The sequence below is a fragment of the Lottia gigantea genome (genome assembly GCF_000327385.1).
Source record: "Lottia gigantea unplaced genomic scaffold LOTGIsca_40, whole genome shotgun sequence".
NCBI classification, from domain to species: domain Eukaryota; kingdom Metazoa; phylum Mollusca; class Gastropoda; family Lottiidae; genus Lottia; species Lottia gigantea.
This window is the reverse complement of record NW_008709380.1, coordinates 1,471,709-1,489,887: the sequence shown is the minus strand read 5'-3', so window position 1 is coordinate 1,489,887 and position 18,179 is coordinate 1,471,709. Positions and strand designations below refer to the sequence as shown.

General features: G+C 31.5%; 1 protein-coding gene across 1 annotated transcript; it reads left to right on the top strand.

Moving 5' to 3' along the window:
* The first annotated feature begins 1,300 nt into the window (after positions 1 to 1,300).
* LOTGIDRAFT_233514 (hypothetical protein) lies at positions 1,301 to 5,817 on the top strand. The gene is made up of 9 exons (XM_009060041.1): positions 1,301 to 1,472; positions 1,855 to 1,917; positions 2,053 to 2,129; positions 2,354 to 2,527; positions 3,401 to 3,472; positions 3,614 to 3,720; positions 4,100 to 4,256; positions 4,437 to 4,660; positions 5,099 to 5,817. The coding sequence occupies exons 1-9, from the start codon at positions 1,313 to 1,315 to the stop codon at positions 5,253 to 5,255; spliced, it is 1,191 nt and encodes a 396-aa protein (XP_009058289.1). The 5' UTR covers positions 1,301 to 1,312; the 3' UTR covers positions 5,256 to 5,817.
* The last annotated feature ends 12,362 nt before the right edge of the window (positions 5,818 to 18,179 follow it).

The window sequence follows — 18,179 nt, the reverse complement described above, 5'->3', positions numbered from 1 at the left end:
GGTAGTATGTAAAATGACTGATTTAAAAATATGTTCAATATAATAACTTGCAGTGCTTTGATCAAATAACTTCCCAGAAATATTAATAGGTAGGTAGGTAGGTAGATGACAAGTTAACGTTCGCTTCAAATTCAAATTCAAACTCAATTTATATAGCAAGGAACAGTGTTGTTAAGAATAACTTTTTCACTATTTATACTAGTATGACTATAGTCTTTAAAATTGTTTTGTTTTTATAGAAGCTTTCTTTCAAAAGAAGAATTAATTATTTGAATCCTTTTCTAATAATATAGATATTCTGCACTTGAATTTATATGTGCCCATTTATAATAGAAATTGATCTTAACATTTCAAGTTGGTGTCAAAGAAAATGACAAATTAAGTGGAAATAAAATCATGGATTATACAAAAATGTTTTAAGGACTATAGTATACACATTTATTATTAAAGCCTTAATTTCTCTTTTTATAATTTTACACTAAAAATTTGAAATAACATAACACTGAAAATTTGATAAACATAACTCTGAAAATTTGAAATAACATACCGGTACCTCTGAAAATTTGAAATAGCATAACACTGAAAATTTGAAATAACATAACTCTGAAAATTGAAATAGCATAACACTGAAAAATTTGAAAAACCATAGAAATTGTAGATATAATTAAATAAAATCATACAGATCATACTATAAAAAATAAAAATTTTGACAAGAATTTTAAAAAGAGAAATCAAAAGACTAATATTGTATTATTTTTCTATTGATATTTTTAGATAGCTGTGTTTTTATTGTTATTTATACAAGTTTTTAGTATAAAATCAGTAATAACCAGGGAAAATCGCCATCTTCAATGAAATAGGGAGCTTTGATACTCCCTGACAGCTCTTGTTTTTGTTACCGTACTTTATTTAATAAATATATTTATTAATTTTACATTTGTTTTTCTTTCATTTTATTGGATCTCAATTCAGCAAAAGTTTCAGACCCATTTGATACCTTTTACATTGATAATTGAAGTATTATAGAAATATAGAATATATATTAGTTGGTCTATGGCAGGTGTAAGGAATATTAGACCCAATACCTTATCAAGAGGAGTCTCTGGGAAAGACCTAGTGATGCATAATATTTATGACTCAGTCTGCAATTAAAGTGTCGGAATGTTTTTTCATCTTTCAAAACTTGGTATTGAACCCTACAATCTGTAGGCGTACATTGCAAAAATGAAATGACGAATTAACTGTTGTCCTAGTTTAGTGTATAGTTGCACCCCTTGGAAGTTAGATAGTAAGTTGTATAACGTAAACAAACATGGCTGCAAAATTTCACATTTTAGACCTTCCACCTGAATTACTATTAAATATTCTGAGTTATTTACCCGCAACTGATGTTTCTAGTGTGTGCCAGACATGTACAAAGCTCAACGAAGTTGCTGATCAAGAAATTGTGTGGCAAAATTTGATTAAATCAGGTAGATAGTTGGTTTTACATTTTTAACTCTAACCTATTCGTGATTATCAGAGAACTGTTCTAATTATAGATCTATATCAGAAGTAGATAATAATTAATACCTGGCTTTTCTTACTCAATTGCTTGTTTTAATTATATTAAAGCCCATTCTTTTAAAGCCATTAAAGGATAGGCCCATGAATAAGCTTATGCTACTGCTTAGTAGCCTATAACCTACTTGCTACCATCATGAATCCCTGTACTAAAGAATTCTGATAGTGCTTACACTCTTGATAAATAAGCTTATTGAAAGTTTGTTTCAAAGCCCACCACAGTTAATGATAACAATTTTCTAGTGGTATTATGTCTACCGGTAGTATAAATGATAATTTGTTTGTTTATAGAGTTTAATATCAAAAATCATATTGGTTGTTATGATGGTTCTTATAAAGATGTATACACCAAAGGTAAAGCTTTTACTAGTTACAATGAAAACTCTGCATACATTGCTGGCATTTTTTTAAATGATTCAATCGGAACATCTCTTTACAGTAAATCATACTTCAGGAAAAACAATTTGTGTTCATTTTATTCTTATCTAGTATTACATAAATATAAAGATATGCTGGGAATTTGGCAGCCTGAGATGGGTTCATATGGTGGATTACTACATATTAAGGTACTGTAATAATAATAATATTGTAAGTTTTTTTCAATGGTTAGTTTATGCTCTTTTTTTACTATTTATTAGCTCCAAAGTATAATTTAAGTGGTCATTGTTTTATAATGTCTATATCTTCTGCCATGAATGCTTATAAGCATTGATCGTTATATTGTAAGATTTTGAGTTTTTATTTTATTTTCTTGAAGTGGACTAATGAAATTTGTTATATATTTACTTAGTTAAGGGATGGAAGAATAATAGGAGAAGAATGTTTTGCTCCAGTAGATCCTGATGTTTATCATAATCTACGAAAAAAAGTACTATTTTCTATTCAATTGTCTGAAGATACGACTCATGAAGAAATCTTATGTTATAGAGGTTTTGATAGGCCTCATCCTAGTTCTATACAGTGGGTAAGTTCTATGTTATAGAGGCTTTGATAGACCTCATAGTTCTATGTTTAAAAAGGTTTTGATAGACCTCCTCCTAGTTGTATGTTATAGAGGTTTTGATAAGACATCGACCTTGTTCTATGTTATAGAGGTATTGGTAGAGCTCCTCTTAGTTTTATGTTATAGAGGTTTTGATAGACCTCCTCCGAGTTCTATGTTATAGAGGTTTTGATAGATCTCCTCCTAGTTCTATGTTATAGAGTTTTTGATAGACCCTCCACCTAGTTCCATGTTATAGAGGTTTTGATAGAGCTCCTCCTAGTTTTATGTTATAGAGGTTTTGATAGACCTCCACCTAGTTTTATGTTATAGAGGTTTTGATAGACCTCCTCCTAGTTCTATGTTATAGAGGTTTTGATAGACCTCCTCAGTTCTATGTTATAGAGGTTTTGATAGACCTCATCCTAGTTCTATGTTATAGAGGTTTTGATAGATCTCCTCCGAGTTCTATGTTATAGAGGTTTTGATAGACCTCCTCCTTGTTCTATATTATAGAGGTTTTGATAGACCTCCTCCTAGTTCTATGTTATAGAGGTTTTGATAGATCTCCTCCTAGTTCTATGTTATAAAGGTTTTGATAGACCTCCTCCTAGTTCTATGATATAGGGGTTTGATAGACCTCCTCCTAGTTCTATGATATAAGGTTTTGATAGACCTCATTCTGGTTAAATACCAAGATATATCATAACCATTAACAGCTGAAAATACATTACAGCAGTACTTCATCATTGAAATTCTTATATACATGTATGTCATGTTATATGTCTGACACAAGAAATTCCTGAAAATGTCATTGACATTCTAACTCTAATCTTTGTGAAATATATTTTGTAGACAGAAGCTGGAACTGTTAAATTCCATTGTTCTGATTCCGACAGACACAAACATCCTGAAGGTAAACAAAAGGTAAGGCAAAAATAACTGAATGCAAAGAAAAGAATTTTGCACATTGTTTGTAGTCTATGTTTTGGTGTTAAAAAAACCCAGAAAATGAAATGTTTGCTTTAATTTTTACTTCCTGATCATTTTTTTAATCTTATTCTTCAGGAATTTGAGAGCTGGCTTGTGGAAGAAACAGGTCAAAGACCAAGTGAATTTTTTGTTCATGGTCAAGAATTATTATTAATGAAATTTCTAGTTACAACACAATTAGGGTGAGTAACTTGTCCTTTTTTCATGGGTTTTATGACATTCTGTAGAGCACTTACCGGTTTATTGAATTGTAGGAGATCAAACGTCAGCTTTCATTTCTGTAATGTGATATTAATAGCTGAGATGGAGGTTTATCAGTTGGAAATAGAAATATTATGAAAAACACTAAAATGTATGGATGTACATCTTTTGAGTTTATTACATTCTGTGTTTAGAAACATATTTAATGTTACCAAGTCAAATATCGTAATATGTAATAAAGTCAGAAGTAGTATATCCATATATCTTATTGTTTTAATGTAACCTTCCTACTTCTATATGTCTTACAAAGATTATATCCTTTAAGTATAAATATCATGTCTTATTTTGTATGTATTGTAGATGTACATATGATTTAACACGTCTTTCATTCCCTCAACCAGAAGCTAATGTGATAGTACAACCAGGCTTATTTAAAGGTAACTATGGTGGCCATGGTATAGAGTTAATCATGTTAACATATTTACCAGATATGATGGCAGAAGGCAAGAAAATAACAGTAGGTTTAGCGTTATTTTTTAATCTGTAGATTAAATTTCAATTACGTGAGTGAAAAGTTTTAGTATGTGATTGGACAGTGACTGATCAGGTTTTCCATCTGTTGGGAAATTCCATGTATTGTATGCAAAATTGGTGGAATTTGAAGCCAAAACCTCTTATCAATCCTTTTATATTTCAGGGTGACCCCAATGTACCAGCTAATAAAATAAGTTTATATATAGATTTAAGAAGACCAATGTTTTTAAACCGAGATCAACAACAAACCATAGATTTATTACAACAAATAGATATACCCGACTCTCCACCGGATTCTTACCCTCATAATCTTCCCCCACAACCATTCCGGGTACCTGATGACTGTTTTGAAAGATTTAGTGGTACACCTCATAAATGTATTGGAAGGTAAGAAAATACTATGTGTAATGTCTTGATAACCTAATGCTGTAGTCTCATTTAATACACAGGAAATCATGTTAAAAGAATATCCACAGATGTACCAAGACAATTATAAGTTTTTCCTGAAAAAAATTCTACCAAGCCTTTGATTGTTCTTAACAGGCTCTTTTGTCTTCCATCTTTACAAAAATAATATCTGTGGTTCCCAACAAAACTAAGAAAATTACGTTGCTGACTACTAATTGGTATATTGGTCATACTTTAGGGGTATACTTCTGTAATATTTCAGAGAATTTTCAAAAAATTGGCCAACTGTGAAATTAACAAACTGAGGAGATTTCATTTTTCAAATGGCAACTTTATTTACAGTGGCAACTCAATGCATTTGATTGAATGAATTAATGCACATAATATTTTGAACTATTTTTCTGGGGTTTTTTTCAGGTTTCATGCAAAAGGTCAAATTGCAGGTCATGATTTCAGCAACCCCTCGAGAACACCAGGACATTGGGTTGTTTTTGATGAAAATACCTTTGGTTTTCTGTGGTTGGAATTAAAATCTTTTAGTTTGTATTCTAGAGTACAGGAACATTTTGATTGAATCAAAACTCTGAATGATTGGGATAAATCATGAAGATCTTTAAATTACAATATATTTGCTTTATCAGCCATATACCGTAGGATCATGCATTTAAAAGTGATAATAAAAATTCATAGTATTATTATTATATGATGTAAAGATGGATTGTTATATTATTTTCATACCAAATGTGATAAAATGGAATGTTGTTAACCTAGAGCTTTAAAGTATTTAATATTTAATTAAGCATTAATATAAGCTCTTAAAGGGATTTAGCTTTACCAGCTGATGGTGTTCAAATTTCATCTATCTGTAGAACTTTGCACTATTAAAACATCCAGTCACTGTGTTATCTTTACAGACAGTTATGAATGATGACTTGGTGATAATTGTATTACCCTGCTTGGGAGGTAGAACCCTACGTGGGATTTTAACTTTGAAAACTGATACATATAGCTTAAATTGAGCTCTGTTAGCTGGTGATGCAATTATTTAGATTACTATATTCTGTAAAAAAATTTACTGGAATTGATAAGAATGTTTTTGATTTGGAATAACCACCGAATAAACTATTTATTAATGTAACTTTGTCTTCATTTTGAATCTGAGAGGCCAGTCATTATCCCAAAAACAAGAAACTATTAAAATAATTTATTTTAGATATGAAATTATCAAGAAAATAAGATCTCTTCATACACTAATTAGAACAATGAATAACTGTATAATTATATTCATTATAATATTCATTCACACAATATTACTCAGTTTAATAAACAAGTTATTATTCAAAAACAACAAACAACTAAACCATTTTAACTACCAATCTATACAAACAACTGAATTATTCAACAAACAAGTAAAAGTCTGGGCTTAGAGACTGGCAAGTTATTTGCATACTGATTAAGATTTACAGCAGATTAAGATAAAGGAAAGCTCTCTATATGCATTAAATTTGCTCAGATCAACCTCTGACAATTCATATGTATCACAAAATATTTATTAGCATCTTTATCAGGGACATTAATAGCATCTACTTGTACCATATATAGATAGCTTGAACAGCCTTAAAATCTCTTGAAGAACTTTGCTTAAGACAAAAAAGAAATTAAGGAAGCCCTAAATCTAAATCAAATTCAATTAAATCCTGAATATTCCATGGAATTAAGTAATAATTTGTGTCATAGATCCAAGAAGGAGGAGAAATGACCAAACAGAAACCAATTGTGCACCTTTTCCACCAATGATAATTGAATTTCAGCTTCTTGACCTTTATAGAATTTTAATTAACAGGTATAATTCTGTCTTATATACTTATACTTTCAATTGTCGAATTTAACTCTCAATGATTCAAAGTTAAATGTAAAAGTTTTGGAAATTGTTTATCACTTGTATAGCTTTGGACTTTTGACATTTTCTAAGATACCTTACTATCATTGTCATTTTGATCCTTGCTAAATGATTGTTGAGGAATTTCCTTATCACTATTCCCTAGATCATTAGAAACTTCAGCATCTGTAATCTGATTATCCTCCGTCCTACTATCGGACTGTTCTGGAGTATCCTTATTGTCCTCAGTCTGGATATCCTCATTGCTTGACTGTTGTGTGGTATCCTGAATATGGCTTTGATTATCCTCTGTTTTACTTTCTGTCTGATCTAACAGGTCATCATCTTTATTATCTGATAGTTTCGAGAGGTCCTTGTTTTTGGAATCATCCTCAATTTTGCTCCCTGACATTTTGGAATTGTCCTCAATTTTGCTACCTGATTTGTTGGAATTGTCCTCAACCTTGCTTCCTGATTTGTCAGAATTGTCCTCATCTTTCGATCCAGGTTCCTTAGAATTTTTCTCAGTTTTGCTCTCTGATACAGTAGAATTATCCTCAACCTTGTAACCTGATTCTTTGCAATTGTCCTCAGTTTTTCTCCCTAATACTGTGGAATCATCCTCCTCACTAGAATCAGAATCTGGTATCATGTTAATATCATGTCCATAATCTTTGGTGTAATCATCATCTATAAATGAATCTTCTGATGTGACGACAACATTCATATGTATTTCATCATCATCTTCATCTAAAATCATAATTCATATTTGACAGTTCTGCTTCTATTCACAGCCATAAATGATTGCAGTAGTGAAAACATTTTACTGACAGTTAACAAAGGACAACTAATATAACTCAGCATATCATTGTCTGCCTATTATAAAGAACCAGATCATTTTGCCTGATAGATCTTTCTCTCAATTGGAGAGATTCAAAAGAGATTTGCTGGACATATTACTTTTTAATGGAGTTATGTGGACAAATGGGAAATCAAAATAAGTCCATAAAGAAGCACATACTTTAGACTAGAATACTTGAAATTCCCTTCGGTCTGGAGAAAGGAAATTGAAACTAATGTACTAACCTTTAGTTTGATCTACAACTGGACTAGTAGTTTGTGAGGACAGAAATTCATTTAAGGCTTTTTCATCTTGATCAATATTTATATCACTTAAACTACTTACTTTAGGTATTTCTGGTACCGGTAGTTTTAATTCTAAAATAAACAATAATACAGCGTCAATTTTCAAGTAAAGTCCTGTGAGTCCAAGTTACTATTTGGAAAACATTCATTGCAAGCCATTAATTTCAAACATTATAAGGCAATGTTATGAGACATGGGTCAGCTAGTAGGCATAGTTTTACATCAATGGTAATGGAACATATTCGATGAAAAATTGAAGGGCACTTACTGTCAGTTTTACCATGTTCTTTATAATATGATAAATCACTTGAAAAAGCTTCTTCAAACGCTTCATGTCTCTCTTTTAGTTTAAAACTTTTAAACTTTTCTAATTCTATCATTTTTTTAGCATGGTCTCTTGCCATTTGTACTGAAAATAGAAGGCATGCAAGGATTGAAAAACTGTTAATTAAGTATTATTAATTTCCAAGTTAAAAAGTTTCTTTGCATTAATGTTTAAATTCGATGAAGCAAAAATTCCAATAAAACTTTAAAAGTTTGCCATTGAACTCAAACAGTTTATTTGGCTGAATATTTGCGATATGCTTCTCTTAGCTGAGGTCAAGGGTCAAAATGGTATGTTCTTAATATGACACTTTATTGCTTTCAAAGGAAACTGACGCTTAGTTATTTAAACCACATAAAATATCAATCCAACATTGTTGCATTAATCATTATCCATTCTGCAAAATCACTGTTACTATCCACTTCTTTTCTAAAAAAAAACTTTAGACCTAAAGACTGTGTAATTCACCTTTAACTTTCTCTATTTCTTTAGATTTCTGATGCCTATATTGATATAATTGATGTATTTGATTTTGTTGTTGTTTTATTAATTCTTGTTCTTCACAAACATCTTCTAACTTTTCTAAATCATCTTCTACAATCCTGAAACTTTCTTCAAGTTCTCCTGAAATTCAAATGGAGGACACTTTTGTTAAAGAGTTAAGAGTGAATATGATCATTATAATATGTGCTTGACGAGCTGATGTATTCAGCTATCCAGATCACTTGTCAGAATTGAAATCTGCTATCCTGTTTCACAACAATTAATTAAAAACGAACTGCAAAATGTCTGCAATAACTTTAATATATCATTTTCATTCATAAATTGTTAACGTACCCGTACCATAATAAAATCAAAGAAAGGGGCTGTATTTTGCTTTAACATTAAAATATATAGTTCAGCAATACCAACCTATTGAAGCAGTAAGATTAGATAAGACTTCTAATAATACTGGTATTTGTTTCACTGATTCATCTAAATGATGAACTAAATTATCTTGTTTAGACCATCTTTTATATACATTATTTATCTCCACATCAACTCCCTACAAAGGTAATTCATATTTATTTTTTCCTAACATGCAATTTGCATATTTTACAATTAATAGTTTTATGTTTTATGAAAGTCTATTGAACAAGAGATCTACTGCTGTCTACACAGAATTTGCATTAAAAATTCAACTATGGTTAGAAAATGCAGTCTAATTTTGAGCAAAGTAAGCACCAAACCACAGCAATGGACAGAATTAAAAGGTATACCTCTGCTCTCTTTGCACTTTCTTTTGAATAAGAATCTATTTCTCTCCATGACAAATGATACCTGAAATAGAAAAATTCATCATCATTTATGACTGTTAATAATTTCATACAGGATTGTTTAGTTTTCAAATTTTGTTCAAAAAAGATCTGGAATTCAACATTATTAATGGCATCATCTGAAGCTAAATGTACTAAATCTATGCTGTATTCAAGTTAAGTAGATTTATTCTCGAATCCAGTTGAATAGGTGTCTTAGACTGTATTCTCCTGTGATATACTTGTCTTAGTGGTATATATCAGTATAGGCATTCAAGACAGTAATTATGATGTAGAACAGTTTGGTTTGAACTGGGGATCATCCAACAGCTTGTTTCACCATGCTCATGTAAGCTTAGGTCTATAGTTGCATGTAATACAATATTCCTATAGACATCATAAATAATCAAAAAAACAAAAATAAGGTAAATAAATAAAGGCCTACTTGTATAATAAATCAGCACCTGCATCTAAATTAACACCATCCCCTCTTAATCTCTTTAATGCTTCACTTTTAGGATGGCTTTCAAAACTTGTTAATGCTTTAAACCTATGACGATTTAATAGGAAAAATAAAATAAGATTTATAATAATGCTCCATCATATTAAGTGAGAATGAAATGGATTAAAGTCAGCTACTCGGTCTAAATTTCTAAATGATATATTTTCTTTTATAACGTTCTATGAATCCATGATGATCAAATTATAATGAAAATTGAAATTCAACTCGGCCAAACATTTTACTTCCTTAGAACGTAATTTGATTTCATTACTTACCCGTCAACAAGATCCTGTTGGACACTTTGGAATGTTCCTTTTATTCCCTGTAAAACACTCATTGCATATCCTAAGAGTATTTAATTATACCCGATATAAATCATTAAAGGTAATTTGAATGTTTTTGTTTTCACTGCGCCATTTTGACATCACATGATGAGCATGTGACATGGCAAGGGAGGTAATCGTTGAAAAGATTCAGAACACTTCTATTTAATTGATGATCAATTAACCACTGAACAATCAATCTTCATAATAATACTAAGTACTGTATTGCTGTTGACATCGTTTGCCCCTTTGCTGAACATTTATAAACATTAACCAGAAGTGAAATTGCTGTTTTACTGGAAATAAGTAATATATCATGATGCCGACCATAGAACTTTTAAATTGAGACTTTCATTTAAGATTTAACCATGCCTTTTGATTTTAGGTGTCAACAAATAAATCTTTGTATACAAACATCTAACAGCCTGGATATTGACCTATACAACTAAACTAATTAGTCTTTGTAAGACAAAAATAAGCAGGAAGGTGAACATTAAGAACACAAGTTATATGGATATTATACTGTTTCGAAACACATACAATAGTTAACGTTATTAAGTAAAATGATTAATTTTAAACTAATTAGTATTCATGTTTGTACTTTAAATTTGAACTTAATTAACCCTCCAGTGTTCTGGAGTAAAATATATTTTCTTATTTTATGTATTTTTAAGTTCACAGAGTAGATCGGAAATAATCATATTACGAAATTCTTGAAAAATCAATAAAATTGAACTTGTCACGTAATGGTAAAAAATAATAAGAGATTCTTATCCGAACAGTGTCAAAAATTCACAGAATTTAAATGTTAATACTTGCCTAAAGACTGCAATGATTAAAATATCAACCGCTTGATAAGATTTGTGCAAAATGTTAAATCAATTAAATGGAACATCTCAAATAAATTTCAACTTTGGCATCAATTTGATTAATTTTTGATCGAGAGAACTATACTTTTAAATGTGGGTGTATAACAGCACAATTAGGCTATGTGGAAAAGAAACACGTTAAATATGAGGTTCTCATTACTACATGCATTATATACTCATCGATTTCTTGGTGTCATATATGAAGCCAATCTTTGTCATAACATATCAGACTTTATAATAACACATTGTTAAAGATTATTTAGTTATTAGAAAGAATCGTTGATATCATCTAACAGTAGAAATATGTTATTATTGATCAACCCGATTACCTCATGAAAGCAAATGCACTTTAACGCTGTTATTATGCGCCAACACCCGAAACTTGTTTCCATATCGGGGTAATTAAGTGGATTTGCATAGATTTTCCATCTATAGTCAATGGCATTATCCTTTCTACCTTGGAGGTTTGGAAAATGTACATTTGGCAGATAGATAACATATTACTATGTTGGGGATATCACGGCAACATTCAAGTACAATTTTCACAACGATATTTGGAAAAGGTATGTTTAAATTCTTTAATTGATTGCTATGGAGGAAATTGGTCGACATCCTCAAAATGTCAAGCCATGTGAACTAAGTCTAATACATAGTAATACTTCGTAATAGTTTGGTTTTATCGAGGTGGATGCGATAACATTGTACGATTGGATCACAACCAGCAGATTGTGTTGTAATATTGTGTTTCACAGATTGTAATTGGTAAAAGACAAAAATCGCACCTGACATTTGTGAATAAATAAACCAAGAACTGACGATCCGAACCGCTAAACGAAATCCAAAACAACATTTTGGCGAAACACAGGTAGCAGCTAATGAACTTTTTTGCATAAGGATGTAATCATAAATAATATAACATAGGTTAACCGGCCTTTTGTATGTTACAAAATATTCAAGTACACTCCTTCAAAAATAACTTACAATTAATGAACATAATATTTTTATTTCGACATGGACTTAAAGTAACTATTCCAGTTGGTCTGATATCAGCAACATTCCAATTTATGGAATAATAAGATCCATTATATTCTGAACGATGTATACAAGATGAAAATATAGTGTAGATCTGCATATATAAGGGAGGGAGAGTGGGGAAAAGCAAGAACTAAAACTCAGGCCAGCATTATTATAATTTTCTTACATATGTTAACCAGCACGTTTACTATCAAGGTTGTCTTCTTTAAGACAACGTATGTAGGAAATTCTATAGATAGACGTATATAGACTTATTTTATTTATAGACAATTCTCAATAAATAATCTGAAAATCAAATATTTGCTGCACTGTCTGATCGTTTTTGAAATATTTTTGGAATTTATGTCTATTTCCATTTGTTTCATATAAAAATAGATTCTTGGTATTCAAACAGACTTTTGGAAAAATATTGCTTGCATTGTAGTAAAATAACTGGACGTAATTCCACAAAAGTTCTATTGAAATATCATTCTCTTATTGTGTTCTCTCGGCAAGCCAACATAATCTCGTGGGCACATACACGTGTAAAATTTCTTACCAGCTTACAGCTCCATTTGGATAAGTTTAAGAGAACCGGAATAAGTTTAAGAGAACCAGAATAAGCTTAAGAGAACTGGGCATGGGATCTAAATTTTGAAAAGCGATGTATGAAATTTTTCAGCGGATAAATCTCTATTTTCAGCTGTCTCAAACGACTGTTCGGAATTTCTTTTTAATGAAAATGTTTTAAAGTGTCCAAATACAAGAATATCAGCAATGTTAATTTTTCGCACAGTATAACAATTTTGCAGTCGATTTTACTTCGATTGCAAAATGTAATGCCTGGAAGGAATTTCAGAAACTGGACAACTGGAAAGCTATGAAATGATAAGCAAGGCAGACAATAACTATTTTGAGAAAATTATATTTATAAATAAGATAATAAGATAACCAGACACAAGATATAATTATATTGATACAATCTGCATTAAATACATCTAACATCATTTACCATGTACAATCTATTACGGTAAAGGTCCAATCAAAACACTATGGTTTGAATTTTTTTCTCGGGTGTGATTTAGAAACTCCAAGGTTTTTATACCGAAATATATTTAGGTCAGGGGTTTGAACCTCGAGATAATTACCTCGTAATTTTGACATCTTTTGTAGGGGGGGGGGGGGGAGGGGGCGGGGGAGGTGGTGGGGGTATTTAGACGCCTTATAGTCTAGCATAAATAGTAGGATTTATAGGGAGAAGGGGGTATAGGATTTATAGGGGCACTGCACTTACAGGAATAATAGAAATAAAACGGTTGAAAACCCTTGATATAGGTCGGAGACTATTACAGAGCAAAGGTTGGGGGCAAAGGTTGGGGGTTGACGGGATTTTCAGTCGTGTCCGAATGTCTTGAAAAACTTGGTATTAAATATTTCATGACTAAAATATTCTATGTCAAGATAATTGACATTTTAATATGCATCTTCTTATTCTGCAAGAGTGTCTTTCTATTGATAAAATTAATTATTGGCGATTCATTTTCAAAGCAAATTAAGTATAAATTCATTTATTCAATCTCTTCATTGCGCTTTAAGAATAATCTGAATACATTTCTTCTTCGACGAAACTGAATCTTCATTGGAAAAGCTATAATTACTTAGGTGCGATCACATGATCTCGAAAAAATAAACATATTAGTTCGGGTTGCACTGCAACATCTTACCATTCAATTCTCCCTATTCATTCACTTTTCCTTGCTACTAACCTGTCTTCCTAAGATTCCTTGCCATAGATATGTTATATACCTAACCAATTTGATATTTCATGAATTGTTGACATAACCTGTAGTCCTTTTTACCCTATACCCATCCAACCACTCTACTTAAGAATAACGAAACGACATTGCAGGATATAATATCATGGATACACAATACCGTATATGATGATAATACTATTAAAGCACCAGAGTGGTGTTCTACAAAAGTAAAATCTCAGTGCGCCATTTTCATTGCAATCCTTTCTTTATGCTCGAAAATTAAACTGAATTGTTCTCTAAACCAGAACTGGAATATTCACTGTTTTATCATTAGATCAAAATGTCACTATCCAATCAACTATGAGAGTATATCTACGGAGTTGAAATTCAATCCTAAATGACACTGATGACTGATTAGTATTGATTGGTCCAATCATGCGGCACACACTGAACCCTATTATAGGAGTATGTCCTAACCCTTTAGTTCCAATTACATGAGCTAATAAATTTCAAATTCAAATTCTTTATTTCTTGAGCCAATGACTCATTAGACACAAATCAATATTTACATACAGTTAAGACGGCAAAGGAGACTAAATTACAAAATACTCAACAATTATAAATACAGTTATCATAAAACACGAAAAATGAATAAATATTAAATTAAAATTTTATCTCGTTTTTTATTTGCATAGAATAAATATTTCCCCAAGTTGATCAGTTCGCTGATATTTTGGACATTAAATAATAGTATGAGTTTAAATACACTTGGTTTATAAAAATAATATTTCTTAATATATCTACATCGTTTGCACTTGGCTTACCATCTGTGTTAAAGTCAACATTTTTTGTACCATTGGTCTCGTTTAATATTTTTCTAGGCAATAGACATTATGTTTAACATTTCTCTTATAAAAAAGAGGTTTATGGAGTACACAAACCCCCTTGTACACTACTGGTGAATTCAGATTCAGACAATCTTTACTTTTTCCCATTTTTATAGACATTTTCAAAGGAATCAATTTGATTGATAATTCAGGGAAGACAGATCGATGCAAGTCGCTGAAGCCAGCCTTTAACTTGCCAAGAGTTCAAGGATTAGGATAATTATTTATAATTTCTTTCTAGTGATAATTTATATATTTGATAAAGATGACCGCCAACACACCAATTAAAATAACATACTTTTTTCTCCACGTTTCGTGTTGGTGGAAATAATAATTCATTCATTTTTATATGCGACTTGAATAAATACACCAGGGATTTATTAATTAGTGTTTTTGTTGGAGATTTATCATAACTGGTAAGATTTTCTTTAATTGTTTCCTTCTAAAATTGAACTATTTTTTCTTCTACACAACAGCAGAGTTCAAAGAAATATTGGGAATAATTCTGCAATTTTACAAGGGTGACTATGGTCTAAGCTTTAATCATCAATTCGATTTTATTTTCTATATCTGCGATGTTTATAATGCACTCAACATTTAGAGTTCTTTTTTAAAAAAAAATGACTTGCACTTTGCAAACAATTCTGTGTCATGACCCTGTTCATGCATAATCTGCTTCTCATAGGCTTATAAGTAAGTTGACTGGAAGTAGCTCTCAATAATTAGATGTGTTTTCCAGAAGCGGTCATTTCAGACATAACACTGGTATTTTTGGGATTTCGTGGCCAAAAATGTGGGACATACTAGTGATGCTACTGAATTCTTATTGACAAGTTTTGCCTTCTTCTTCTGGTTGAATTGTTTTCTGTAATTTAACTCATGACGCGTTAATATGCATTGTTACCCAAATTGTTAAAGAAAAACATTTTGCCTTTGAAAGATGTTTTATTTTAGCTAGACCATTAAAATATTAACGAATTTAACGTAGCGAATTGTAAGAAGAAGAGATGAAAGGAGCAATTTACCAATATTATTAAAAAATAGTAAATAATTGACAACATTATAACGTGACAAAAGTAAATAATATTATATTATTTTGTTTATATTAGTATTTACCAATCAATAACACCTGCCTTTTTCATGACCTCATGATGTTGTTTGAGTTTCATTTCGACATTCTACATGACACCAAGGACGTACGGTATGAGGAGTTTGGAGTTCCCCTTGGACGACACAAACTGAAGGGTACAGCTGGCAGTGTTCTGTCATCATGCCCCTGCTCAAAATGCATAGTAGGATGCTTTGAATGAAGTTTTATATCGTGTATGACACCAAGGTATGGGGTGTTCGGAGCTCTGTTTTTACACCATGGGCGACACAAGGATGAAGTTTGTTTTCAGTCATCATGCCAACCCAAGTGGCAAGAGTAGAATGTTTAGGATTCGACATCGTGCATGACACCAAGGACGAAAGGTGTGGTAGTGCTTGAAGACAGATCTGAAATCATGACGCCATGGACGAAAGGAATGGGAGGGGGTGAGGACTGACACCATGCCTTGCCCAAAAGAAGGAGGGTTGGAGGGTGTTTAAAGTTATACTCCATTCGATGACATCATTAACGAAAAAAGTGGAGGGGGGAAGGGTTTAGGTCTGACAGTATAGAAAATTGTACGACAAATAAGGTCTTAATGTTAAAGCAATTGCAAAGGAATTGTTTAGCTTTCAAATTTTACAATTGGTAAAAACCATTCTATCTACCTGTATGATCAGGTAAAGCCACGCCTTGTTTAAATAACAAGGGCACTAGGATCAACTTCGACGTGGGTCGGTTTTAGATCTAAAACAATACCTTTATATATGAGGCGACGTGAAGCAATTTCGAGTGACCTCATCCACGGCGGCACGTAACTCAAACTACCGTCTCTAACGAACACCAATTAACTTGTAGAAATCTGTATTATAAAACTAGAAAGAAAGAGTTATTTGTTGAGTAGTTTTATTATTCTACTGTTGATGTGTGGTATTTGAATAGGACGCAGTATAGCAGACTTTCTAACAATGAATAACTTAAGGATACAAAAACAATGTTATAAAACTCCATTTCATTCTAGATTGTAGGTTTTCATCTACAGGCACAAGACCCGAAGTGGGAACATTCGCACTTTTCTTTTGGGACCACAGTTCTAGATAGTTACTGAAAAGTAATATGACGTAGAGAAACAGGTATTGAAATAGCTTTTGGCTGCAATGGGCTTGACCTAGGCATCATGCTACAGTACAAAGAGAGCGATATTTTGCATGGATTGAGGGCACAGCTCAGCCCCTCAATATGTTTTTGGACGATGGCCGAAAAAACTTCAAGCAAGGCAATGCTATCTTTTTGACCTTGGTTATTTATTAGGCAGATATTCATTCGTAATATATCTATGCTTTGTAATATTTACATTGACTGTACAGGATATTTATTAAATATAACTCATGTGCTGGCACCTTCGACACAAATATTGTCTTATATTCTACTGTTACTTAGTGTTTACACATACCATTGTTAGAGACATTTATAAACAAACAGAAAAGTGGCTGACATTTTGTCCCTTCAAAAGCTAAATGAAAGCTGCCCAAATTACAATAATGAAAAAAAATATAACAATGAACCCTCTGTTTCACCTGATCAAATAGACAAGGATGTGGTTTGTATTTTTCTGTTGCTCATCGATAAAACGTCGAATCATGGCCTTACGTTCTCCTTGTGAAGCGTTTGACAATGTACACTTTACATAGGACACTGTACCTAACGATAATTCAAAAGACAACAATTACAATAGCTGCCCTTAAATGTTGACCAACTGCGTTTTTGAATGTAATAGCTTTGTCGAGTGTCTGAATGAACGAATTTCAGGCCAAACTTTTTATTACAGACCAATATTTAGCATTCATCTTCACAAAGTGTCAAGTTTCAGTGTTGGAGAATCAAATTATTATCGAGCCATATATATATCTAACGAGGCGTAATAATTTCTACCAAGTAAAATTGCTTCAATAGCAATTTCTGGGCATTCTCAGACTCAACGTACCTGGTAGATGCAAAAAATGAATGTATGACTCAACTCTGTCCTTGAAATGCATTGACGTAAGTTACGATGAACTATAATGAAAAATAAAGTCTTCTCTATTCAGTGTTTACCTCATAATTTTGACCCCGAGTTACTTTCACCTGCCACAATAAAACATGTACAGTTTGCAATTGAAGAATACCATCTTTTTTTTTTAAATAGTATTATCTTTTTATAAAATATATTTTGATAAGCCAGGCCCAAATTACGAAAAGAAATAAACCCATAAAATATTGTATATTTTTCAAACACTTAATGATATACCAATATTATTTAAAATATATCTGTAACAAGCATTTTTTAGACTGATGTGTTGATTTAAAAAAAAATTTAGCAATATATTATAATGATAATATTAGTTTTAACTAGAATTATAAATACACAATAA

What these genes read in the sequence shown, in the direction of transcription:
- LOTGIDRAFT_233514 (XM_009060041.1), top strand. Translation starts at nt 1,313, where the DNA reads ATGGCTGCAAAATTTCACATTTTAGACCTTCCACCTGAATTACTATTA. An exon ending in GTGGATTACTACATATTAAG is followed by an intron (nt 2,130 to 2,353) that starts GTACTGTAATAA and finishes ATATTTACTTAG; the next exon opens with TTAAGGGATGGAAGAATAAT. An exon ending in ATCCTGAAGGTAAACAAAAG is followed by an intron (nt 3,473 to 3,613) that starts GTAAGGCAAAAA and finishes CTTATTCTTCAG; the next exon opens with GAATTTGAGAGCTGGCTTGT.